Source organism: Nomascus leucogenys, chromosome 22a (assembly GCF_006542625.1).
Source record: "Nomascus leucogenys isolate Asia chromosome 22a, Asia_NLE_v1, whole genome shotgun sequence".
NCBI lineage: Eukaryota > Metazoa > Chordata > Mammalia > Primates > Hylobatidae > Nomascus > Nomascus leucogenys.
This window is the reverse complement of record NC_044402.1, coordinates 133,728,199-133,753,766: the sequence shown is the minus strand read 5'-3', so window position 1 is coordinate 133,753,766 and position 25,568 is coordinate 133,728,199. Positions and strand designations below refer to the sequence as shown.

At 50.1% G+C, this 25,568-nt stretch overlaps 1 protein-coding gene across 2 annotated transcripts in view; it reads right to left on the bottom strand.

The window, feature by feature from the left end:
- The window catches only part of INPP5D (inositol polyphosphate-5-phosphatase D), a 151,960-nt gene that overhangs the window by 8,592 nt on the left and 117,800 nt on the right, over positions 1 to 25,568 (bottom strand). For both annotated transcript variants that reach the window (XM_030802963.1, XM_030802964.1), the window contains exons 18-24: positions 21,007 to 21,088; positions 15,977 to 16,066; positions 13,970 to 14,083; positions 12,570 to 12,652; positions 8,007 to 8,094; positions 3,949 to 4,098; positions 2,426 to 2,522 (exon numbers count right to left, since the gene is read on the bottom strand). In XM_030802963.1, the coding sequence (XP_030658823.1) occupies positions 2,426 to 2,522; positions 3,949 to 4,098; positions 8,007 to 8,094; positions 12,570 to 12,652; positions 13,970 to 14,083; positions 15,977 to 16,066; positions 21,007 to 21,088 (704 nt within the window). The remainder of the gene's footprint in view (positions 1 to 2,425; positions 2,523 to 3,948; positions 4,099 to 8,006; positions 8,095 to 12,569; positions 12,653 to 13,969; positions 14,084 to 15,976; positions 16,067 to 21,006; positions 21,089 to 25,568) is intronic.

Sequence of the window (25,568 nt, the reverse complement as noted above, 5' to 3'; positions counted from 1 at the left end):
ATTGAGGGCCTCGTAAGCACCCGGCCCAGGCTGGGAGGAGGGAATATGGCTGTGAGTGAGGCAGCCGTGGTCTCTGTTCTTATGGAACTCACTTTTGATGGAAGAGAAAAACAAGCTCAGTGGCACAGAGACACGGTATTGATGTAGTGATGAAGTCTGAGAATAAAAAGGGGCAGAGATGGGGACTAGTGAAGTGCTGGGACCAACTGGGCATTGGGTGACCCCAGGAGGCCCCATCTGAGAAGGTGGTCTTTTAGCTGAGATAAGAAGATAAGCAGATAAGAGAGAAAGAAGGGGAGAATGTTCTCGGCAGTGGTAAGAGCACATGCAAAGGCCTCCAGGTGAGAGGGGCTTGGCCTGTTCCTGGATGGTCTGAAGGCTGGTGAGCAGGTGCAGAGGATGGAGTGAGAAGCTGGCAAGGCTGGCAGGGCAGAGAGATGGTGGGGGCTAGCCTGGGTGGCAGGAAGGAGGGGGTTTTCAGGGCAGACTCTGGCAGGGATTCTTCTGGAACACATCAGCCCACATGTTTGTGCATGCAGCGTCAGCATAGAGACAGCCATGTGCATATTTAGAAAAATGAGTGTGAGGTCACAGAGATCAAGGCTGGAGCCTGGAATGGGGGGCAGTCAGCTTAAAGCTATGGAGGGGATGGCCCAGACCCGGGCGAGGTGGCCCCAACAGACACACTGCGTGCTGCCACTGTGTCAGGCGCCGGCCTCCTGAGAACTGAGTTCTGAGTATATAGGCTGTCAGGGACACTCCACAGCTCCCCTGTGCTCCGCCAGCCTAGTTCCAAGCTGTACCTTGTTCCCATTCACCACTGCCTGCTTCAGAAATAAATGCTCGTTCTCATGCTAGTCAAAATGGAAAAGAATTTGTTTCCCTACACTGATCCTGATTCTGGAACCCAGTAGACACTTCAGAGCCAGGATGCATTTGCTGATGGGATTATCATGGGAGGGAAAGAGGGAAAGGGGATGCTTGTGTGCCCACGGCTGTGAACATCGGAAGCTGGAAGTGGATCAGGGAATGCGCTAGAGATGAGAATTCCTGTGTGCAGCGGGGGTGGCTGGGGTGAGGGCAAGGGTTGGTGGGGACGAGTGTTGTGGGGAAGGGAGGGAGGAGAGGAACAAGCTGTGTCTGCTGCTGGCATGGTTCTGCCTCCCCGCTTGGTGAGCTGGCAAAGAGACCAGAACTTGATTCTGGAACTCGAGACCACATCGGTGAGTTAGGGCAGCCCTGCTACCAAGGACGTCTGTATTCTGGTAATACAGACTTTAACATCTGTACTATTCTCAGTTCAGTCTCTGCCAAGAGCAACCAGTGTGCATTTTCCCCCCGTGATTTTTCTTGCTAGTGATAGGGTGGGGTTTGGTGGCCACAGATCCCATGATTGCTGGTGTCCTCTGTCCCACAGGAGACACAGCCACCATCTGTAGACTTGGAATCTCTCCATCCTCTCCACAGTCACTTCTTCATGCACTAGGCCGCAAATTCCTAAGTCAGGGAGTGCACTGAATTTGCCTTGATTTCTCTAGAACTGGACACATCATAGGGACTCAACAAATGTTAGCTGAGTCAAACAACTTTCCGTCACGTTAGAGTTTCCCCAGCTTTGTCACAGTCACACCAACCTCCCCAGCGGTCAACAGACTCACAGAGGAGGCAGGAGAGCACCTCTTCTGGGCTGGAGCTTCTTTCTCCCGTGTCCTGGGTTTCTCTGTGCTTCAGTTCAACTTCTCACAGGCCCTGGGTCTGCAGAGCCATGCTAGTGTTTTGTTTTGTTTTTTTGAGACAAGGTCTTACTCTCTTGCCTAGGCTGGAGTGCAGTGACACAATCACAGCTCACTGCAGCCTCAGCCTTTTGGGCTGAAGCAATCCTTCCATCTCAGCCTCCCAAGTAGTTAGGACTACTACACCCAGCTTATTGTTATTATTATTATTGAGACAGAGTCTTGCTCTGTCACCCAGGCTGGAGTACAGTGGCGAAATCTCAGCTCACAGCAATCTCTGCCTCCTAGGTTCAAGCAATTCTTCTGCCTCAGCCCCTCCGAGTAGCTGGGATTCCAGGCATGTGCCACCACGCCCAGCTAATTTTTGTATTTTTAGTAGAGATGGGGTTTCACCATGTTGGCCAGGCTAGTCTCAAACTCCTGACCTCAAGTGATCCACCCATCTTGGCCTCCCAAAGTGCTGGGATTACAGGCATGAACCACTGCACCTAGCCAAAAATTTTTTTGTAGAGACAGGGTCTCGATATGTTGCCCAGGCTGGTCTCAAACTCCTAGGCTCAAATGATCCTCCAGCCTTGGCCTCCCAAAGTGCTGGGATTACAGGCATGAACCATCACACCCGGCCAAACCATGCTAATTTGTCATGAGTCCCTGATATCCACCCCCCAACACCCACCCCATGCCCACTTTACCTGCTGGTGGCTTCCCACTGCTTCATGGGGTCGTGGCTGGTGAGGCTCTTCAGGGTCTTTGGCCCACTGGACTCATCACGCTCCGTCTTCACGAAGTCTGGAAGGAAAGGGTGGGAAAGAGCACGTGAGGGCCCAGCTTCCAGAGCTTAGGCGAGGGATGGCAAAGGGGTTTCCATTTGCAGGTTGAAGCTGCACAGTGAATAGTGAGTACCTGGGGAGGTGAGTTAAGCAAGATTCTGAGGCCTCGTAAGAGTTCAGTGATTGATTAGTTATGCCTGCTGTGGATCCACAGAGAGGAGAGTTGGGATCCAGAGTTGTCATTTCATGTGACATTTCCAACTTATTCGTCTCAGCAAGGAACAAAACAGGCAAGTATGTTTTGTCAGATTAAAATAAACAGGCCAGGTGCGGTGGCTCATGCCTGTAACCCCAGCACTTTGGGAGGCCGAGGCAGGTGTGTCACTTCAGGTCAGGAGTTCCAAACCAGTCTGGCCAACATGGTGAAACCCTGTCTCTACTAAAAATACAAAAATTAGCCAGTGGTGGGCACCTGTAATCCCAGCTACTCGGGAAGGTGAGGCAGGAGAATTGCTTGAACCTGGGAGGCGGAGGTTGCAGTGATCTGAGATTGCGCCACTGCACTCTAGCCTGGGCTACAGAGTAAGACCCTGTCTCCAAAAAAGAAAGAAAGAAAAAAAAAAAGGCTGTGGTCACGCCTGTAATCCCAGCACTTCAGGAGGCGGAGACGGGTGGATCACTTGAGGTCAGGAGTTCCAGACCAGCCTAGTCAACATGGTGAAACCCTGTCTCTACTAAAAATACAAAAATTAGCTGGGCGTGGTGGTGGGTGCCTGTAGTCCCAGCTACTCTGGAGGCCGAAGATGGAAAATCAGTTGAACCCCAGAAGTGGAGGTTGCAGTGAGCTGAGATCATGCCACTGCACTCCAGCCTGAGCCACAGAGTGAGACTCTGTCCACCCCCCTCCCCAAAAAAAAAGCAGTTTAGAAGGTACAGAAACCTGGGTGGGCACCATGAGGGCAGGGTTTAGGCACATATGAGGATCTGTTTGTATATGGGAGTGGGCACCATGTGGCCGTGTGGACAAGCAGAGGTCGCCCAAGAAATTCTAAATCTCAACTGCAACTGTAGCTGTGGTCTTCCCCGGACAGCCTGGAAGGAGCCATTTAACAAGAGGTAGGTTCACTTGGTACCTTGGGTCCTTCTTTTAGCGGAGGTGATAATGGGGGAATGACAAGGCCTAAAGGCTGATAGGTGAGGTTTGGGGCCCTAAAAAATCCACAGGGTCGGGGAGGGTGATCTGGGGGTGCTGGATGTTGGGTTCTGTTGGGAAATTTTTGAGTTGAGTGAGGGTTGGGCCAGATTGTCTGAGATCTTTTCCAGTGCTGTATTTCTGCTCTGAGGCTGCAGCAGAGAGAATATTTGACAGCTTTGCTGAGAGAAAGTGCGTTCCCGTCCCTAGGTGGGGGGCTGAAGAGGGCGCTGGGGAGGGGCTTGCTGCTTACCATAGAGCTTCTCCCTCGTCTTGCCCTGAGAGGTCTGCAGCTTGATCTCCCCCCGGAAGTGGCCTGTCAACTCCCCATGGTGGGTGAGAGGCGTGTAGATGGGCAGCTGCGTTTCTGTGGCCTCTAACCGAAGGGCAATGCAGCCCTCGCCTGTGGGGAAAGTGACAGACAGCTGGGTGAAGACCCTGCCTTTTCATGGAGGAAACACCAAACTCTTGGCTGGAGAGTTGGCTCTGTCATCCAAAGACAGTCCTTTGAAACTATGGCCCAGGCAAGGGTTATTTAATAAATCTGTCAGAACAACACCACAGTACTTTGGGGGCAAATGTCTCAAGTCTTAGAACAAAAGGTGAATTAGTTGATGTAAAAAAAATTATATTGTAGAAAATGCAGCAGAAAGACAGAATTAAACACTCATCTGATTGCTGTAGGGAATGAAAACTTCCCAAGATCTGATGCAGTATAAGACATGACAGAACAAAATTGGCGGGCAAGAGGACATGCAAGTTTAAAACTAGCACAGAGAAAAAACCTAAAATAAAAAGGAAACTGATTGGGAACAGTATCTGCAGCCAGCTCCCCAGGCAAGAGGGTACTCCATCTGAACTCCACAAGGAACTCCTCAAAATCAAATCTCCAGCAGATGCATGAACAGATAATACAGACAGACGTTTCACACAAAAAGAATTGCAGCTGGTTAATTTTAATAAATGGAAAATAGTTCCACTTTCCTAGCCATCAAAAATGCAAACTAAGGAATCACTAAGTTGCTCTTTCACAGACATGAAGTTAGTGTAGATAGGAAGGGAGAAAAATAAAACCCAATGCACCGGGCACGGTGGCTCACGCCTGTAATCCCAGCACTTTGGGAGGCCAAGGTGGGCTGATCACTTGAGGTCAGGAGTTCAAGACCAGCCTGGCCAACATGGTGAAACCCCCTCTCTACGAAAAATTACAAAAATTAGCCAGGGGTGGTGGTGCATGCCTGTAATCCCAGCTACTCAGGACGCTGAGGCAGGAGAATCTCTTGAATCTGGGAAGCGGAGGTTGCAGTGAGCCAAGATGGTGCCACTGCACTCTGGCCTCCAAAAACAAAAAAACAAAACCACCCAATGCCAGCAAGGATCTGGGGAAGCCTATCCGTGGTGAGGTCAGCTGAGACAGCCTTTATGGCAATCAGTTTGGTGTCAAGCGCCAAGAAGCACAAACACTGATTGACACCCTCTGATCTGGCAAACATGGGAACCTGTCCTAAAGAGATTATTCAAAGGAATAAAAAATGTAGCTGAAGAATAATAAAAAATGTCCACAAAGAGATTCATCTCAGTGTTACTGATAGCACCAACAAAAACAACTGACAGAGCCTCAATAATATTACTTTTAAAATGAGGATGCAGTAAGTCCGTGGACTATAATGCAGCCATCAAAAGGAACAGTCACAAAGGTGGGGCAGGAGAATCATGGAAAATGTGTTTCATCTAACACCAGGTGAAGGAAGCAGAGTATAAAATGATGTTTCTGTGATAGTAAGTATGAAAATCTAGGTATGCCTATGTATGAGGCTGGAAATGTGAAACCAAAATAAAAATGATTATGGAATGAGACTGTTGACTTTTCTCCTTTTTATTATGATGATATGCGTTTGTGAGTATGAATATGAAGTGGAAGAAACAAAGGAGGATTACAGTATATTATTTTTAAAGACAGGGTCTTGCTGTGTCGTAGAAATACAGGATTTGAGTGAGAAAATGAAGCGTGTGTTTTGTGTACTGCCTGTTTCCTGCCATCAAAGCTTCAAACATTTCAGCAGCCACTCAGATGCTCTTGCATCTGTGACGAGGGGATCCCTATTAGGGCCATCACACTCCTTAGGCTCTTCCCACCCCTCCTCCGGCTCAGGGACCCTCTTGCCAGTGCTGCACTGGGAACGGGGAAGAGCCGCCTGGGCTCAGGCCCAAGATCACGTAGTTGCCTCCAACAGGCTACTCAGTAGCTGCGTGACCTTCAGGTCTCCCAGCCTCCTTTCCTCACCTCCCCAAGGAGGGGAGCGACAGTGCCCACACCCAGGTGTTGGCAGAGCCTGCACAGTGGGCGACCTTGCGCGGGGCTTTCCTTTGTGTCTGCAGCCTCTTCCTCTTTAGTGACTTCTACCGAGCAGCATTCAAAGGTCTTCCATTTCAAATAAATAAGCATGTGGACGGATGTGCTCCCTTGACCCAGGTGCATTCTCCTCTGCCTCCCTCCTCATGCCTTGTTCACCCCTAAGTGCTGTGGTCTGCTGTCACCCCAGCCCTTCCATGGACACTGTGCTCACCAAGTCTGCTGATGGTCTGAGTCACTCCATCTAAGGGACGCTCGGTCTTTGTGTTGGGTCCCTTGGCCACATTTGCTATTGTAACCACACCCTCTTCTTGACCCAACTCTTCTGATGGTGTCCCCAACACCACAGCATTCTGGTCTTCCTCGTACGCTGTGGCTGTGCCTTGGTCTCCCTTACCCAGGGCACTACACCTAACCCAGTGCAAGAAGTGGAAGCATCATTCATGCAGCCGCTCAGACCCTGATATGGTTTGGCTGTGTCCCCACCCAAATCTCTTCTTGAATTGTCATTCCCACAATCCCCATGTGTCATCGGAGGGACCAGGTGGAGATAATTGAATCATGGGGGTGGTTTACCCCATCCTTTTCTCAATAGTGATAGTGATAGTGAGTGAGTTCTCAAGAGATCTGATGGTTTTATAAGGAGCTTCCCCTATCAATGGGCACCGACTTCTCCTTCCTGCCATCATGTGAAGAAAGATGTGTTTGCTTCCTCTTCTGCCATGATTGTAAGTTTCCTGAGGCCTCCCCAGCCCTGCAGAACTGTGAATCAATTACACGTCTTTCCTTTTATAAATTACCCGTCTTAGGTATGTCCTTACGGCAGCATGAGAACAGACTAATACAGACCCTTTCCCCAATCCCAGGCCCAGATAGTTTTCTACTCCATTCCTCTCAATGTTATCCTCTTCTCTCCTTTTTTACTGTCACTCCTTCTATTATGGCTCACTCATCTGTTATCTTGATCACTGCAGATGCAGATTTCCAAGGTGTGAATCTGATCCTGTTACTTCCTCGCTTGAATCTCCAATGGCTCCCTACTGCCCTCGGGATAAGGTATTTGCTCTTAGCTTGGCTTGTAAGGAGAGGCTTGGTCTGGCTCCTGCTTCCTGCCTCTCTCTGTCCCCTCCAAGCTCTCTCTGCCTCTCTCACCCCGTGGTCTAGCCACACATGTGGTCTAGCAAGGGTGAGCCTGACTTTGGGCTGGAGCCACAAACAGGCAGAGATGGTACAAAAGCCTGTGGTGTCTCTCTGGCCACAGGCCTCCACAGCCTGCCTGGTCTGGGCACCAGGCAATGCTGAAGAGAAGACCAGAGAGCCCTGAGCTGGTGTTTCCAGTACCCCAAGTCCCACTCAGAGGACCCTGAACCACACCTCAGCCCAAATTGCTCTGGCTGGGGAGAGGGGGTCTTTGGGCAGAGGGTGGCCCCTTGGGGGCAGAAGCAGCAGCCCCTTTGTGCCTGAGCAGGTGTTTTAGAGACTGGGTCAGCAGAGGGTGTTCTGCAGCTCCAGACCTGTGAACTGAGGAGGCTGACTCAGGACACATGAGAAGCAGAGAAGGGCAGGCAGACCTGGGTTCAAATTAGGGCACAGCCACCACTACCTACGTGACTCAGGCAAGTCACTTGATCTTTCTGAGCCTCTGTTTACTCATTAGAGAACAGTAAGGTCTTGTCAAGATTATACCACATGATACTGGAAAGTGCCTGGCACAGATCTCACACATAGGGAAGGCTCAATACATGGAAGGGGTTGCCACTGCTGGCTGTCCTGCCCAGAAGCCTAGTGGGGAGGGAAAGATGACTTAGTGGTGACAGTCCCACTAGCAGCCCTGGGATGAGGAAAGGAGAGGCAGGAGCCTACGACCGGAAGTGCCAGCTAGGCTCTCCCGGAAGGCAATGCTACGTCAGAGGCCGCCAGCTCACAGGCAGGTGTGGCACCTGCCCACAGACCCTTACCATAGGATTCGTCGCTGTCAGAGGACTTGATGCTGATGAGGATGTGCTGGTCTAGCAGGTACTCAGGGTCAGAGATAATGGGCTTCAGCTGCAGAGAGAAGGGCACAGGACTGGAGTTGACAGGCAAGGGACAGGTGAGGGGACAGGTGGGTGGACAGGTGGATGATGACGACGAAAGGTGTTCTTAGTAATCAGTTCCAAATCTCTGCTGTCCACACCCAAGACAGCAGGTGGGGTTAGCTTTCACATACACCCTGTCCAGCAAGGTGGGGGTTAGCTTCCTTCCCTATCCCCCTCACCTCCACACTGCACCCTAGGCCTCCTAAACTGAGCTGGCTCCCAGGTCCCAGCAAGAAGGCCTGACCCCACATGGGCCTCATCCATTGCCCCCGTTCCTTCCCATCCCTAGGCCAGGGTCATGGAGGAGAAGGCAGGCTGGCGGGGAAGTGGGGCCAGGCACCAGGTCTGGAATGACACATGCACTCCACCTTGCACCAGGCTCCCCCCACAGAGCATAGACCTTCTCCTTGGCCCCCTCCAGGACTGTGGCTGCATCCCAGCCCTGCCCCTATCTGGCTTGCCCCTATCTAGGGAGGATGCAGCCTCTGTGTCCATCCTGGCAGAGCTCCTAGCTGGGCCTGGAGTGTCCTACAGATTGTTGGGGGTGTGGCTCAGCGAATGACAGACACAGGCTCCCACATTCCATCTGCGAGCAAGTTTCCAGAGCCAGGGAGTGCCAGCTCCCCCAGAGGCCCTGCTGGCCTGGCTGGCGGCAGGGGGTGCGGCTAACAGGCTTTGCACAGCGCTGGCCAGTGGGGGCTGTGTCCAGGCAAGTGCAGGGAGTAGTATCACACGCACACTAGCTCCTCATCCACTACAAGTTATGACTTTTTCAGATGTGGGGCTGTTCCTCACGATGGCTTCCATACAGAAGGGCCAAATAAAAAGGTGATACTTTGTTCTAGGTGATTCCCTCCCTTCCTTTCCAGACACCAAAAGGCTCCTGGTACAGGGCTCTGGGCACCATGTTGGCCAACAGGGCAGACTCACTATATCTCCATTCAGAAAGTTCCAGGCTGGGTGCAGTGGCTCATGCCTATAATCACAGCACTTTGGGAGGCCAAGGCAGGCGGATCACTTGAGGTCAGGAGTTCAAGACCAGCTTGGCCAACATGGTGAAACCCCGTCTCTACTAAAAAATACAAAAATTAACGAGGCGTGGTGGCACGTGCCTGTCATCCCAGCTACTGGGGAGGCTGAGGCAGGAGAATCGCTTGAACCCGGGAGGCGGAGGTTGCAGTGAGCCGAGACGGCACCACTGCACTCCAGCCTGGGCAACAGAGTGAGACTCAGCCTCAAAAAAAATGTTCCAGAACAGATGACTGGAAATTGCAGTGGAGCTCTGGGCACTCCAGGGTTCTACGGCTGCACCAGTCATCACTTGGATCCTGGCAGGAGGTGATGTCTGGCTCTAAGTTAGACCCAGGGCCAGAGCTGTGGTCCTCGGATGCAGGAGGAAGACCCAGTCCTTCCTGGGATGCATGGGAAGTGGGGTGACAGACATGTGAACAACAAATGTCTCTGTGGGACACCACCAACCTGGCAGGGGGTGGCAGGGAGAAGAACTATCTAGGGGGCCACAGCAGGGATTTACAGGGTGAACAGAGGAGGCCGCCAGGCAACAGGGGTGGGGCGGGGGGTCAGGGAGCAGGAGACAGTGAAGGCCCCTGCAGTCCTGTGGGAACAGCAGATGAGGCTGCTTGCCCCACTGGGCAACAGGGAGTCGACCGGATAAAGAGGGGGATGCTAAGATCAGAGAGGCATTCCAGAAAGATCCATCAGCATTCAGGATGCCTCAGCAAGAGGCAGGAGACAGGAGGAGTGGACCCCCTGGGAGCGGGCAGGGGGACGGAGGGAGGGGACAGAGGTAAGAGGAACAGCAGGACTTGGTAGCTGTGAGGATGTGGGGAGTGGAGGAAGATAGGGTGCCCTAGGGGCCCCTGAGCTGGACAAGGGGGTGAACGTGTTGTGGAATGGGGTGCTGCTCTCTTTTTCACCTTCACCAAAGGAGGAAACTACTGTTCAGGCCCTGCCTGGAAGCAGCCAGGGAGGAGGAGCAGGAGGACGGGCTTGGGCCGGGTGAGGCAGAAACGTCTCCTTGGAGCCCCCACGACTCGGGCCCGAAGACAGCCCCAGAACAGGGACTTCTGACAGCTCTTCTGGGGCCTCAGTGGGAGATTCCAGTCAGAGCCATGTGAGCTGGCCGTGGCCTCTGAGTAATTTGGAATTGTGCCGCAGTTGGGGGAATCTGGGGTTCAGGCATCAGCCTCTGCTCTTGAGCTGACGTGGCCTTTTTACATGGCCTGAAAGTTGGTTCCAATCAAAGGTTAATGCCAATGTGGGTCCAGCCCCCTGAAACCTGCCAACATCCTACCCCCAGTCTCGGGAAAGAATGGGTCCCTCCGCCTGCTTAAGACCGTCCTTTTAGGCCGGGTGCTGTGGCTCACGCCTGTAATCCCAGCACTTTGGGAGGCTGAGGCGGGTGGATCACAAGGTCAGGAGTTCAAGACCAGCCTGGCTGAGATGGTGAAACCCTGTCCCTACTAAAAATACAAAAAAAAAAAAAACTAGTTGGGCGTGGTGGCGGGCGCCTGTAATCCCAGCTACTCGGAGGCTGAGGCAGAGAATTGCTTGAACCCAGGAGGCGGATGTTGCAGTGAGCTGAGATCGTGCCACTGCACTCCAGCTGGGGCACAGAGCAAGACTCCGTCTCAAAAAAAAAAAAAAAGACTGGTCCTTTTCAAATTCACCTCGAGTGTCACCTCCAAGGGAATCTCCAAGGGGAGCCCCCAAGACACCCCACCTCCTGTGATGGATCTGCCTGGCCTGGGACTCCCCTTCATTCCACCCCTTCCTCATGGCATGAGAAAGAAACTCCACTTCCCACCCAGCATGAACAACTAATAAGCTCATAATAAGCTTGTACTCGAGGACACCCAACACCTCCACTGTCAATTTAGCACCACAAAAGCAGTTTCAGTAGGAAAACAAATGAACAAAAAAAGAGACAGGGTCTCACTGCGTCACCCAGGCTGGAGTGCAGTGGCATGATCATAGCTTACTGCAGCCTGGATCTCCTAGGTTCAGATTATCCTCCTGCCTCAGCCTTCAGAGCAGCTAGGACTACAGGCATGCGCCATCATGTCTGGCTAATTAAAAACAAAAAAAGTTTTAGGCTGGGTGCGGTGGCTCATACCTCTAATCACTTTGGGAGGCTGAGACCATTGGATCACTTGAGGTCAGGAGTTTGAAACCAGCGTGGCCAACATGAGGAACCCCATCTCTACTAAAAATACAAAAATTAGCTGGATGTGGTGGTGCACAACTGCAGTCCAAGCTACTCAGGAGGGTGAGGCAGGAGAATCGCTTGAACCTGGGAGATTGAGGTTGCAGTGAGCCGAGGTCATGCCACTGCACTCCAGCCTGGGCAACAGAGCAAGACTCTGTCTCAAAAAAAAAAAAGAGAGACAAAAAAGAAAAAAAAAATTTTTTTTTTGTAGAGATGGGGTGTCACTATGTTTCCCAGGCTGGTCTTGAACTTCTGGGCTCAAGAAATCCCCCTGCTAGGCCGGGCGCAGTGGCTCACGCTTGTAATCCCAGCACTTTGGGAGGCCGAGGCGGGCGGATCACGAAGTCAGGAGATCGAGACCACAGTGAAACCCTGTCTCTACTAAAAATACAAAAAAATTAGCCGGGCGTGGTGGTGGGCGCCTGCAGTCCCAGCTACTTGGAGAGGCTGAGGCAGGAGAATGGCGTGAACCCGGGAGGCGGAGCTTGCAGTGAGCCGAGACTGTGCCACTGCACTCCAGCCTGGGTGACAGAGCAAAACTCCGTCTCAAAAAAAAAAAAAAAAAAAATCCCCCTGCCTTGGCTTCCTAAGTGCTGGGATTATATGTGTGAGCCACCACACCAGACCAGAAAACCATTTTTTCTATAGCAAAGAAGAATGTGTTCCCACTAAGGTTTGCTTGAGTGTTTTCAATTCCACCCTCTGCTCTTGCAGGGCCACAGACATGTCAAGTACTTCGTGTGTTCACAAGGGTATGATTAGTAGCCAATGGACCCTCTCTATGCCTCTTTGTACTTGATTCTATGAACCAGCACTGAATAGGAAAACAAGCATCAAAACAGGGATCAGGGTCTTGGGGTTGCATCCTAGGTGTGTTACCGCAGCCATGAGGCGATGAGCAAACAGCGCTTGGCCCTGCACCTGAGTTTCCTTCTTTGCAAAATCATATGGTTAGATGAGCTGACCTCTAGATCCCTTCTGTGATCCTTTAGGGGAACTGAAACCGTTTAGGAATATTGAGGCCACATACCCACTGCTGCAAAGTGTGTTATGAAGCACCCTGAGCTTGCTCCTAGAGTGGGCCTCTTTCTGCATTTGGTCTATGAGATTCCTGCTTCCTCTGGTCAGGCCTGGCCATAGCTCTGCCACTGGCTGGTACTACTGGCCTAGTAAATGCAAATCTCCCTCTGGGGAATGCCTTGCTCTAGAATTACCTTTGGAAGAGTCTCAGCAAACTTCACCACCAGCTCCCCCTCACTTCCTTCTTCATTTTCTCCTTCCTGACTCTTGACAAAACCTGTTGGAGGACAAAAAGGCTGGTTTTCAGAAAACAGAGCAAGAACCAGACAGAAAAGACTTCCTGGGTCACCCCACCCAGACCTAGGAAGATGTGCTCTCTCCTTTTTTTTTTTTTATCTCGGGGCCTCAGCATCATTTAGGCATTTAGGAGTCAGGCCTGCTGGGGATTCTGTTTTTGTGCAGGGATTGGTCATTTGCCAACATGGTCTAATTATTTTTAGGTAAATCAAAGAGATTCCCCCTCCTTTTCAGTTCCTCTTTGTAACAAACCAGGCAACAAAGAAATCATCACATCACAGGCAAAAAGATTAGGAAACTTGACAGCTCATCCCACGCCACTCAAGATAGCAGCCCTTTGAAATTCTAATTTAAGCTTCCTAATATGCTGTTTCCATAGAAATGTATGCAAGTGTCTTGATAGTTTATTAAAAACACCCGCACAAAAATCCTCATCATTTTTCGAACCGCTTTGACCCTGCTGGGTGAACTGGGGCTTGGGGACTCGGTGGCAAAGACCACTCTAGCACCAGGCCCGGGCCCACCTCAGTTGGAGAAGGAGGCAGGGACCAGAGGGGCAGAATTGGCAGCACACGCTTCTTCCTGATTTCTGGAAGCATCCCAGCCAGGCCCTCACAAAATGCCCTTTTGTGGAGGTGATGCCCCCTTTTCCTCCCTGACCACTATGCAGACCATCTCAGTGAAGACGGCTGGACACACGCAGCTCTTCCCTAGCCATGAAACAGCTTTAGACAATCTGTCTAGAAATGTCACCTGGAAAGGGTGTTTCCTAAACACAGTTTGTGCTAAATGCTGCTGGCTCAGGGAAGCCTGTCCATCTCCTGCTTGCTTTCGGATGCTGCAGACCCCCCGAGAAAGACGCTGTGATCTCCAACGAGCAAGAGAGGCCAGGGCGACAACAGGCAGCTGCTGCTCAGGCCATCACACCGGCTCTTTGAGGTCTGGACCTGGGCCCAACACTCTCTGGTTGAGTCAGAGCCCCAGCTTTCAGGGAACCTCGAGTGGGTCGCAGTCCGCCCTGAGGGCCAGGGATTGGACCCCGCTTGCCACCTACAAGGGACTGAGGAGTCGGTGCATTCATGGCCACCCCTGCCCCTAGGGCTGCACAGGCCACAGGGGGACCCCTCACGGTAACTGAGTGTCCCCTTGAGTCATCCACCTGCAGCCCCACTTCTCTGATCCGCTTCGTGAGTCCCTTCCAGGGAGAGGAGAAATGGGGCAAAGTGCCAAGTATGAAAGGCGTTTATAAGAAGGCTTCAGCCAGCTCCGCCCAGAAGGTGGCTCAGCAGCCACTTACTCTCCAAGCAGCTCGAGTGGAACTCCAGGTAGAATTTGGTCTGGGACTTGGTCTTCAATGTGGCGTAGCACCTGAGAAACTCAATCTGTCCTTGGCTGTCGACAGTCCCGGGACCTGGAACAGGGGAGAACACGGATTCAGTTCCACAATGTGCCCGGAGATGGAGCATTTCAAATTAGTTCTCATGCCACATACTGAGCTCCCTCTCAGGGTCCCAGGAAGGTGGGAGTCTAGTGGGAGGAGAATTAAAGCTACAGCAAAATCCAGCACCCAGCCGAGCATCCTCAACCTCTCTGATGCATCGTGAGCTGGCCAGGGCAGGGAGCAGGGCAGAAAGATGCAGAGTCCCAGGAGTCTGGACCTCATTTCATCTCTGTCACTAAAGCTGTGTGACCTCAGGCAATACCCCCACTATTTCAGGCTCCCAGCTAGTTCCAGCAAAAAGACTTTGTATAATGGCTCGGTTGCTCAATACCCAAATCAATGCTGTTTCTGAGTTCAGATAATGAGGGCTAGCAGCTCTTTCTCCCTTAGGCACAGTTATTCCCACTCCCTACTCTGGACTCCGTAAGCTCATTTGTACAGAGTTAACTTGCCTGCAACTGCATTAATTTAGACGATGCTTTTGCAAGCATCCTTAAGCTTAAGTGTTCTGTCCTTTCATAGAAATTTGGAGCCACAGAACAGAGACTTGTTCGGAGACCATGAACAAACCTTTCCTTCCTCCATCCCTCACATCCTTCCTTCTTTCCTTTCTCTTTCTAAACCCCACAGTGCCCAGTCCAGGCTTGGCTTAGGTAGATGCCCTGTCAATGCTCAATCCCTGTGATCAGTGTTTTCCAGCATCTGCTGCGTACTGAGCCCCCGTGGAGGGAAGCCCAGCCTGACACAGAAGATGTCCTACCCCGGAATAGAGGAGGAGATGGCAAGGGCAACCCCTTCAAGGCTGCAGGAGCTCAGAGAAAGGAGAGACGGGTGGAAGTCGGGGAAGAGGTCCAGCCTAAGGACTAGGAAGATTCTAGAAAGGCACAGTGGCCAGACTTAGGAAGGAGACATGATGGTGGGTCAAGGCTTGGGCGGAGGAGGGAGGTCACATTTCCAGGGCCATGGATGTTAGATACAATAGGATAGAGAAGAGCGTCCCAGGAAGACAGTGCTCCAGCCTCACGTGTGTCCCCCAGGGCATGAAGGACACAGAGCAAGATGGTCTTTCCTTGTATTTGGGTCCCCTACGCTTGGTCTTCCTAAAGGATCCTGGTGACCACTGGGCTGACCGCAGAAGCAGAGACTGGGCAGAGACAACATGGCTCCCTGGTCACCTAGGCCAAGGGCTGGATGGGCACATTACAGAGAACACCTGGCCCATCTGGGACGAGGGTGGCCTGGCAACCAGGGCTGAGCTGGATTATTTGAAAAATTACCTGCAAATCTAAATATTATTTACGTGGTGTTTCCCAAAACTCAGTCATCTGCATCCCATCTTAACGATTTTCACCATCTCTGCCTACCATGCACCTGTGCTACTCTTAATATTTTCTCTAAATAGACTCACTTTTTAAAATTAAGTGTAGCTGAATAAGGTATATCACAATACTAAATGGAAAAGCAACGGTGCTTGCCTTAAACAGAAGACATAAATTTAAAACATGTTAAAATAAAGGCATTACCAATAAATGTTTATTCATGTCCTCTGCCCCCTCCTCTCACCCCACCCGGAGAATTATCTTCAGTGTCTTCAGGCCACACCTTGGTAAACACTGATTTACCCACATTTTCAGACTAAAATTGAGGCTCAAAAGGCTGACATACTTGCCAAGCAGAGCAAGTAAATTCTCCGGACTGAAATTGTGCTGTGGCTGGGACATGAAGAAACTGACTGATACTGTGGACTTGTCTGGGAAAATGAGCCTTCCTCTAATGCAGACCACTGACTGTCACCCGAAGACAAGCTCCCAACACTCCTTGTCATTGAGGAAAACAGAGAAACAGACACCGTCCTTTGCTTACCGTTCTTGGAGACAAACTGGGAAGTGACCCCTGCCTCAAATGTGGCAAAGACAGGGCTGTGGTCACTCGTCATGATGTCGCTGGTACTGCCTGCAGGGGAGGGAAGGCATTTTTAAGCAGGGAAGGAGAAGCCCTTCCGGTCAGGCCAAGGAGGGCAACCCTAAATCAGAAAGAAACTTTAGTTATGGAGCCCTCCAGAAGTGCGAAGGCTTTGCCCCTGTTGTCCTGTTGTCCTTCCACAGCAATGCTTAAAGGGTTCGGTGGAAGACAGCGTGGACACTGCCTCCTCCATGGACAAAAGAAGCCTGTGCTCATTTTTCCTAAAGACCTATGACCTTTTGAATTGATTAGGGAGTGTGAACCATGGAGATTTTTCTGGTCTAATCATTTTATTTATTTATTTACTTATTTTTGAGACAGAGTCTCGCTCTGTTGCTCTGGCTGGAGTGCAGTGGCGCAATCTCTGCTCACTGCAACCTCCACCTCCCAGGCTCAAGCAATTCTCATGCCTCAGCCACCCGAGTAGCTGGGGTTACAGGTGCATGCCACCACACCCAGCTAATCTTTGTGTATTTTGTAGAGACGAGGTTTCACCATGTTGGCCAGGCTGGTGTTGAACTCCTGACCTCAGGTGATCCACTCGCCTCGGCCTCCCCAGTGCTGGGATTACAGACGTGAGCTACCAAGCCTGGCTCACTTTATTTTATTGATGAGGAGCCCCAAACACAGGGTGGGAAGGGGACTTAAGGCCACTCAGTTCATCAGTGGGAGAGACGGGACACCTTCTCCATCCTATGATGCCTCATAGAACCGGGAGAGAGCGGAGGACGCTAAGTGTAGAAAACTCTGTTAAGGAGGTTGGCGCTCGGGTGAGAACGGAGGCAGCAGAGCACTTTGGGAAGGGGCAAGAGAAAGAGGACAGTTCTAGAAAGACAGTTCTTTCAAGATAGCCCGTTGGAGATGCCTGGCAGGAAATGGGCACTCAAGGCTGGAGATGCATCTTTAGATGTGGAGTCTTAGGATTAGGTGGAAGCAGAAGACATGAGCGTGTTTGGGCTTTCACATGAAGGATGAGAAGAGACGAGGATGGAATTCCAGGGCACACCAACCGTGAATGGGCAGGCAAAGGAAAAACCACCAGCAAAGGAGACCAAGAAGGTGGCAAAACAGACTTGGCATCCTTTTCTAGAAAGCATTTACAAATCAGCAAGAAAAAGATAAACACTCCACCCTTCAACCAACCAAAGGATATGGACAGAAAATTCACCAAAAAATATAGATGGCTAATAAACATGAAAAGAAAAAAAGCTCACTTACTAAGGATCACCAGAGAAACACATGGAAACTATGAGACAGAACAGAGAAAGGGACAGGAGAGAAGGATGGGAGTGGGGGCACTGGTTGGTAGTGGAGAAGGAACAGATGGAGTCAAGGGTCCAGGGGCAAAGGCTAGGCAGGAAAGAAAGAGGAGGCTACCCCTTCTCTGAGACAGGAGGGAAGACAATGCGAGGGCATCAGCCTAAAAACTGGACCTGAGGCCGAGTGCGGTGGCTCACGCCTGTAATCCCAGCACTTTGGGAGGCCAAGGTGGGTGGATCATTTGAGGCCAGGGGTTTGAGACCAGCCTGGCCAACATGGCAAAACCCTGTCTCTACTAAAAATACAAAAATTAGCTGGGCGTCGTGGTGGGTGCCTGCAATCCCAGCTGCTTGGGAGGCTGAGGCAGGAGAATCTCTTGAACCTGGGAGGGTGACATTGCAGTGAGCCAAAATGGCGCCACTGCACTCCAGCCTGGATAAAAAAGCAAGACTGTCTCAAACAACAAAACGAAACAAAACAAAACAAAAACAAAAAACTGGACATGAGCAAGAATAAACCAGTGAGGTCCAGTGCTGTATGAGGCAGGAGAGGATGGAGGTGCGGAGTCAGGCTGAGCGCAGGGGTACAGGTTTGCTGTGGCAGTGGAGGAGGGGTGTTCCAGGGAGAATTTAATGGGTTGACAAGCAGGGTTTTTTTTTTTTTAAGCATTCTCAGAATATGTCTGATATGTACTGAACGTAATAGCAATGGCACTACAGTGTGCCCTTAAGCCTAGGAGGTGGACTGTAAGATGGGTGACCCTCAAATACCTAGTCCTCCTCCCATTAACCACACTCTCTGTGGTCCCCTCCCACCATGAGTCTGGGCTTGGCCATGTGACTTTCTTTGGCCAATGGGACCTTAGTAAACATGAGGCCAACAGAGCCTTAAGAAGAACTTCCATTGGTGACAGTTGTAGCTGGGAATCCTGAGACCAGGAAGCTAAGAAGCCGCCACTGGCCTGCTGGATGATGAGTACCACCCCATGCCTGCCGACAGTCAGCTGACCCCAGATTTGATGGGCTCCTGCCTGAGTGTGCCCAGATGACACCAACTACAGCAGAGGTGAGCAGTCCAAATTCAGCCTAGCGCAGAGACTTGCAAGCAAATAAATGTTTGCTTTAAGTCACTGAGTTTTAGGATAGTTTGTCATGCAGCAATAGACAGCTGATACGCCTGGCTATGTTAATTGCCATGAGAAGACTGAGGCTCCCAGGTCACCCCTGTTTCCTGAGCTGTGGACATTCACTCCCTTTTCTTTTCCAACATCTTGCCTCCCCTCAACCCCAACTCATTAAACGCTTCCACTGAGCCCTCTGGCACCCAATGAAATATCATTAGCAAAATTCCCTGTATCTTTAATCTTCCTGTCACCTCCCAAACCTGGCCCTCCCCGGAAGACACTTTGGCCTCTCTGGTGAGGCTTGTTTTGCTCCCCAGCCCTCATATTCTGGGCCCAGAAGTGGGGACAAAGGGTGTCCTTCCTGCTCCTCATTGCCACTTCCGGACTAATCTCCCTCCTCTTTCTCTAAAGCCTCCACTGTCGAGTTTTGAATGCCAAGTTTAGGTGCAAAACAGTAAGTGGTAATTCTACAAGCCTCCACTATCTCCTGACTCTCGGCAGAGGCTGGCTGAAGCAGGCAGATGGTTGAGACAAGAATTGGCAGGATGCGAAGAGCTGCAGGATGTGGGAAGGACAGTATTGACAGGGTTGACCCTGAGTGTGGCTGGGAAGGAGTGACAGGCCTGGAGAGTCCGAGGGGTGGAAGGGAGGGAATGCGCAAGTGAAGAGGCTACAGGCAGAGGGTAGGACTCAGGCACTTTGAGCTTTGGAAGCTGGAACAATGCCCTGGCCGTGGCTGTGAGGGCAGGTTGCCTTCCCACACATCTAAAGGTGTTGTGTGAAGTTCGTCTAGTGACGTCACTTCTGGGAGACAGAGCTCAGTCCTTCAGCAAGGAATGCAGGGTGCGTGTGTTAAACTATTTCAGGGTAGCTGCTCTGGGCTCTTCTGGGCAGTAGGAGGAGACATGCACTGGAATGGAAGTCAGTTCAATGTATAGGACCAGAGTTAAATTTGTGAGACCAAATCTGTCAGTCCCCAGAGACAGAGTAGGAGCTATGAAGGTGGCCAGCAGGCAGTATTCCCCCGTCCCTCTCCTTGCTCCAAGGACCGGGGTGGCCATCCTTTAGAGGCCATTGTGTGGGAATTTACAGTGTTGTAAAATAATACCACTGGGCCTGGCACAGTGGCGCAGGCCTGTAATCCCAGCACTTGGGGAGGCTGAGGCAGGTGGATCACCTGAAGTCAGGAGTTCGAGACCAGCCTGACCAACATGGTGTAACCCCATCTCTACTAAAAATACAAAAAATTAGCCAGGCGTGGTGCTGCGTGCCTGATATCCCAGCTACTCGGGAGTCTGAGGCAGGAGAATCACTTGAACCTGGGAGGCAGAGGTTGCAGGGAGCCGAGATTTCACCACTGCACTCCAGCCTGGGCGACTGAGAGAGACTCCGTCTCAATAAATAAATAAATAAATAAATAAATAAATAAATAAATAAATAAAATAATACCACAATTCTCAGTCAGTGAAGTGTTCAAAGCAACTCTGTTCTGTGGATTTTTAAGGTCTCACTTTGTGAGAACTAATCAGTAGATTTTCAGAATCAGCATTCAGGCAATTAAGAACTCCTTCAGTGCACCTTCAACTTTGAGGGTCAAGAGTTAACAGTCATTTCTTTCTTTCGTTTTTTTCAGAGATGGGGTCTACGTTGCCCAGGCTGGTTTTGAACTACTGGGCTCAAGCGATCCTCCCACCTCAGCCTCTTGAGCAGCTGAGACCATAGGTACGTGGCACAGCGCCTGGCTAACAGTTATTTCTTAATTGTTTTGATAACTTATTCCATAATTATTTATTTTAATATTATATATTATGCCTCTTAAAAATCAATTTAACTCAATTTATTGTTAAACCTCCCCAAATATATATGTGTATATATGTGCACACACTTGTGACATGTATTAGTTTGAGCCATATGAATTTCCAATAACTGATTATTTCTGACCTACAAAAACTTTCATATGGTTCACACTTAATATGTTCTTTTCAAAAGAAATAAAACTGAATTTTTAAAAAAGTGCTCCGGGTCAGCCGCGGTGGCTCACGCCTGTAATCTCAGCACTTTGGGAGGCTGAGGTGGGCTGATCACATGAGGTTAGGAGTTCACAACCAGCCTGGCCAACATGGTGAAACCCCTTCTCTACTAAAAATACAAAAATTAGCCAGGTGTGGTGGCAGGAGCCTGTAATCCCAGCTGCTTGGGGAGGCTGCGGCACGAGAATCGCTTGAACCCAGGAGGTGGAAGTTATGGTGAGATGAGATCACGCCATTGTACTCCAGGCTGGGTGACGGAGTGAGACTCCGTCTCAGAAAGAAAAAGAAAAAAGTGCTCCATGATTCAAATGTCTCCTAAAGCAGGGGATATGGATTAGGTGGCAGCCCAAGACAGGCAGGGAAGCATCAACATTTCCAGGTCGCCTGATTAGGGTTACAGTGAATTCCTCCCTTTGACACATCAACAGACTGAAGCCCTTAGATTTTAGGGCAGTCGCACCTCCCAGCTTGGTGCCATTCTCTGATCCTGGTCTGCTTTCCACAGTGTTTGGACTCACCATAAGACTGACACACCACGTGCACCAGGGGATAAGACTTCCAGAGGACTCGGTCACACCAGGAAGGCAAGTTGTACTTCATCTGCAAATCAAAGTCACAGGCTTTGTAAAATGCCTCTTATTATTATTTTTTTTAATCAGTAAAAGAAAAGATTAACTGGTGGCCTCTGTAATCCTCAAATTAATCGGCTGTTGGCTTTTTATAGAATTTCCCTGTAGGTGGCTTTAAACTTTTTTTCACATGGCTCAAGTCCAGACTCCACTGCCATGCCTTCTTCTTTAGAATAAGATAACTCACCTTGCTGTGTTCCCTCACCTATCCTCCTGACTACTTCAGTATCCCTTGTATCTTCACCTTCTCTTACTTTCTTTCTGACTCAGATGAACCCCCACCTGTATTTTCAACTCAGTCTCTGCTCACTTTCTGCAGCCACTTACTTTAATAACACACTTCAGCTTCCACCCCCACTTCCCTATTCATCCACCTATCCACCTCTTCATCTCCCCATCTACCCATCTTTACTCATTCACCCATCCATCCGTCCACCTACCCACCTACTCATTCATCCATCCACCCATCCACTCATCTACCTATTCATCCATCTGTCCATCCACCCATCCATCCAACCACCTGTCCATTCATCCATCCACCCATCCACCTATTCATCCACTCATCCATCCACCCACCCACCCATCCATCCACCCACTGACCTATCCATCCATCCACCCATCCACCCATCCACCTATCCATCCATTTATCCATCCATCCATCCATCCACCCACCTACCCATTTGCCTATTCATCCATCCATCTATTCATCCATTCATCCACCTATCCATCCATCCATCCATCCATCCATCCATCCCTCTGCCCACCCACCTAACCCTTCACCTATCCATCCATCCATCCATCCCTCCCCCACCCACCTACCCATTTACCTATCCATCCATCCATCCATCCATCCCTTCCCCACCCACCTACCCATTTACCTATCCATCCATCCATCCATCCATCCATCCATCTATCCATACATCCATCCACCTATCCATTTATCCATCCATCCATCCATCCCTCCACCCACCCACACATCCATCCATCCACCCACCCACCCACCTACCCATTCTCCTCTTCATCCATCCATCTACTCATCCATCCATCCATCCATCCATCCATCTGCCCACCCACCTACCCATTCACCTATCCATCCATCCATCCATCTATTCATCCATTCATCCACCTATCCACCCACCCATCCATCCATCCATCCATTCACCCACCCACACATCCATCCATCTATCCATCCATCCATCCATCCATCCACCCACCCACCATCTATCCATTCACCTGTTCATCCATCCAACCATCCGTTCATCCATTCATCCATCCATCCATCCACCCACCCACCCACCCATTCTCCTATTTATCCATCCACCTACTCATCCATCCATCCATCTGCCCCCCACCTACCCATCCATCCATCCATCCATCCATCCATCCACCCATCCATCCATTTATCCATCCATCCACCCACCTACCCATTCACCTATCCATCCATCCATCCATCTATTCATCCATTCATCCACCTATCCACCCACCCATCCATCCATCCATCCATTCACCCACCCACACATCCATCCATCTATCCATCCATCCATCCATCCATCCACCCACCCACCCATCTATCCATTCACCTGTTCATCCATCCAACCATCCGTTCATCCATTCATCCATCCATCCATCCACCCACCCACCCACCCATTCTCCTATTTATCCATCCATCTACTTATCCATCCATCCATCTGCCCACCCACCTACCCATCCATCCATCCATCCATCCATCCACCCATCCATCCATTTATCCATCCATCCATCCACCCACCCACACATCCATCTGTCCATCCATCCACCCACCCACCCACCCATCCATTTGCCTATTCATCCATCCATCCATCCATCCATCCATCCATCCATCCATCCATCGCACCCATCCACTCATCCATTGACCCATTCACACACCCGTCTACCTACTTATCCAGTCACTCAAACAGTATCTATTAATACTATATGACAAGCCCTCTCCAGGGCCTCAGGCTGCAATGATGAGCAAGATGTCCCCTGGGTGGGATAGACAAGGTAAACTGGCAAATAACAACCCTCTTTTTTTTTTTTTTGAGACGGAGTCTCGCTCTGTCACCCAGGCTGGAGTGCAGTGGTGCGATCTCGGCTCACTGCAAGCTCCGCCTCCCGGGTTCGCGCCATTCTCCTGCCTCAGCCTCTCTGAGTAGCTGGGACTACAGGCGCCTGCCACCACGCCTGGCTAATTTTTTGTATTTTTAGTAGAGATGGGGTTTCACCGTGGTCTCGATCTCCTGACCTCGTGATCCGCCCACCTCGGCCTCCCAAAGTGCTGGGATTACAAGCATGAGCCACCGCGCCCAGCCAACAACCGTCTTTTATCAGTATCCTTATCCCCTCATGTTCTAGCTCTTTCTTCTCTGTCTACAAACATAAACGAACTCATCCTGAAAGAGCCTACCTCTGTCATCTCCTTCAGTTACTTTTCTGTTTTCTTCCTTTTACCAATTTTCTTTCAAGAATGTTCTATTTTCAGGCTGGGCATGGTGGCTCACGCCTGTAATCCCAGCAGTTTGGGAGGCCGAGGCAGGTGGATCACCTGAGGTTGGGAGTTTGAGACCAACCTGACCAACATGGTGAAACCCCATCTCTACTAAAAATACAAAATTATCTGGGCGTGGTGGCGCATGCATGTAATCCCAGCTACTCAGGAGGCTGAGGCAGCAGAATCACTTGAACCCAGAAGGTGGAGGTTGTGGTGAGCTGAGATTGCACCACCGCACTCCAGCCTGGGCGATAAGAGCAAAACTCCATCTCAAAAAAAAAAAAAAAAAGTTTTTATTTTCATTCTCTCTACTTCTGAACCACTCACTTTTTAAAAAAACTTTAGGTACAACTTACATAAAGTGTGCTAACTGTAAGTGTACAGTCCCATGAATTTTTCTGTTTGTATATACCCACTTACCCACTACCCAGAGCAAGATATAGAAAACCGCCATCATCCTAAAGGTTCCCTCATACGCCTTCCTTGTCATACCAGAGCCTCCTAAAGGTGAGCATTAGTGCAACTAACATCTCCATTGATTAATTTATATGAACTTACATAAATGGACTCGCTCAGTAGATACTCTTTTATGTTGGACTCCTTCAGCCACTTTGTTGCTTATAAAAGTTCCATTGTTTATAAATATCACATTTATCTACTCTACTGTTAATGGACATAGGGTTGTTTTCAGTTTTGAAGATTACAAACAAAGCTGCCATAAACATTCTTTTTTTATTTTATTTTATTTTATTTTTTTGAGATGGAGTCTCGCCCTGTTGCTGAGGTTGGAGTGCAGTGACATGGTCTCGGCTCACTACAGTCTCCACCTCCCAGGTTCCAGTGATTCTCCTGCCTCAGCCTCCTGAGTAGCTGGGATTACAGGCGCCCACCAGCACGCCCAGCTAATTTTTGTATTTTTAGTAGAGACGGGTTTCGCCGTGTTGGCCAGACTGGTCTCGAACTCCTGACCTCAGGTGATTCACCTGCCTTGGCCTCCCAAAGCTCTGGGATTACAGGCATGAGCCACCATGCCCGGCCAAACATTCTTATACCTATTTTTGGTGAACAAATATACAAATTTCTCTTGAACACACACCAAAGTGGAATTACTGAATCATAGAATAGGTGCATTTTTAGTTTTCATCGATTCTGCCAAACAGTTAGTTAGGTCTCACTCTGTTGCCCAGGCTGGAGTGCAGTGGGGCCATCTCAGCTCACTGCAACCTCTGTCTGCCAGATTCAAACAATTCTCCTGACTCAGCCTTCTGAGTAGCTGGGATCACAGGAGTGTGCCACCACGCCTGGCTAATTTTTGTATTTTCAGTAGAGATAGGGTTTCACCAGGCTGGTCTTGAACTCCTGACCTCAAATGATTTACCTGCCTCAGCTCCCAAAGTGTTGGGAATACAGGCATGAGCCACCATGCCCAGCCTAAATAGTTACTTCTTAATATTGCAGTTCTCTGCATCGGCTGCCCCTGAGAATTACCCGTGGGGCTCCACAAATAGTCATGTACCACAATAATGGACTGCATATAGGACAGAGGTCCTACAAAATTATAATGGAGCTGGAAAATCCCCATCACCTAGTGATTCTGTAGCTGTCATCACATCACAGCGCAACACATTATTCACATGCTTCTGGGGATGCTGGTGCAAACCAGCCCACTGCACTGCCAGTTGTATAAAAGCATAACAGTACAATTCTGTTCAGTACATAATATTGATAATGATAAACAACTGCCACTCATTTCCATGTTTACGATATTATTTATCATTAGAGTGTATTCCTACTTATAAGAAAATGTTAACTATAAAATAGCCTCAGGCAAGTCCCTCAGGAGGTAACAAGAAGGAGGCATTGTCATCATAGGAGATGACAGCTCCATGTTACTGCCCCGAGGACTTTCCAGTGGGACGAGATGTGGAGGTGGGAGATAATA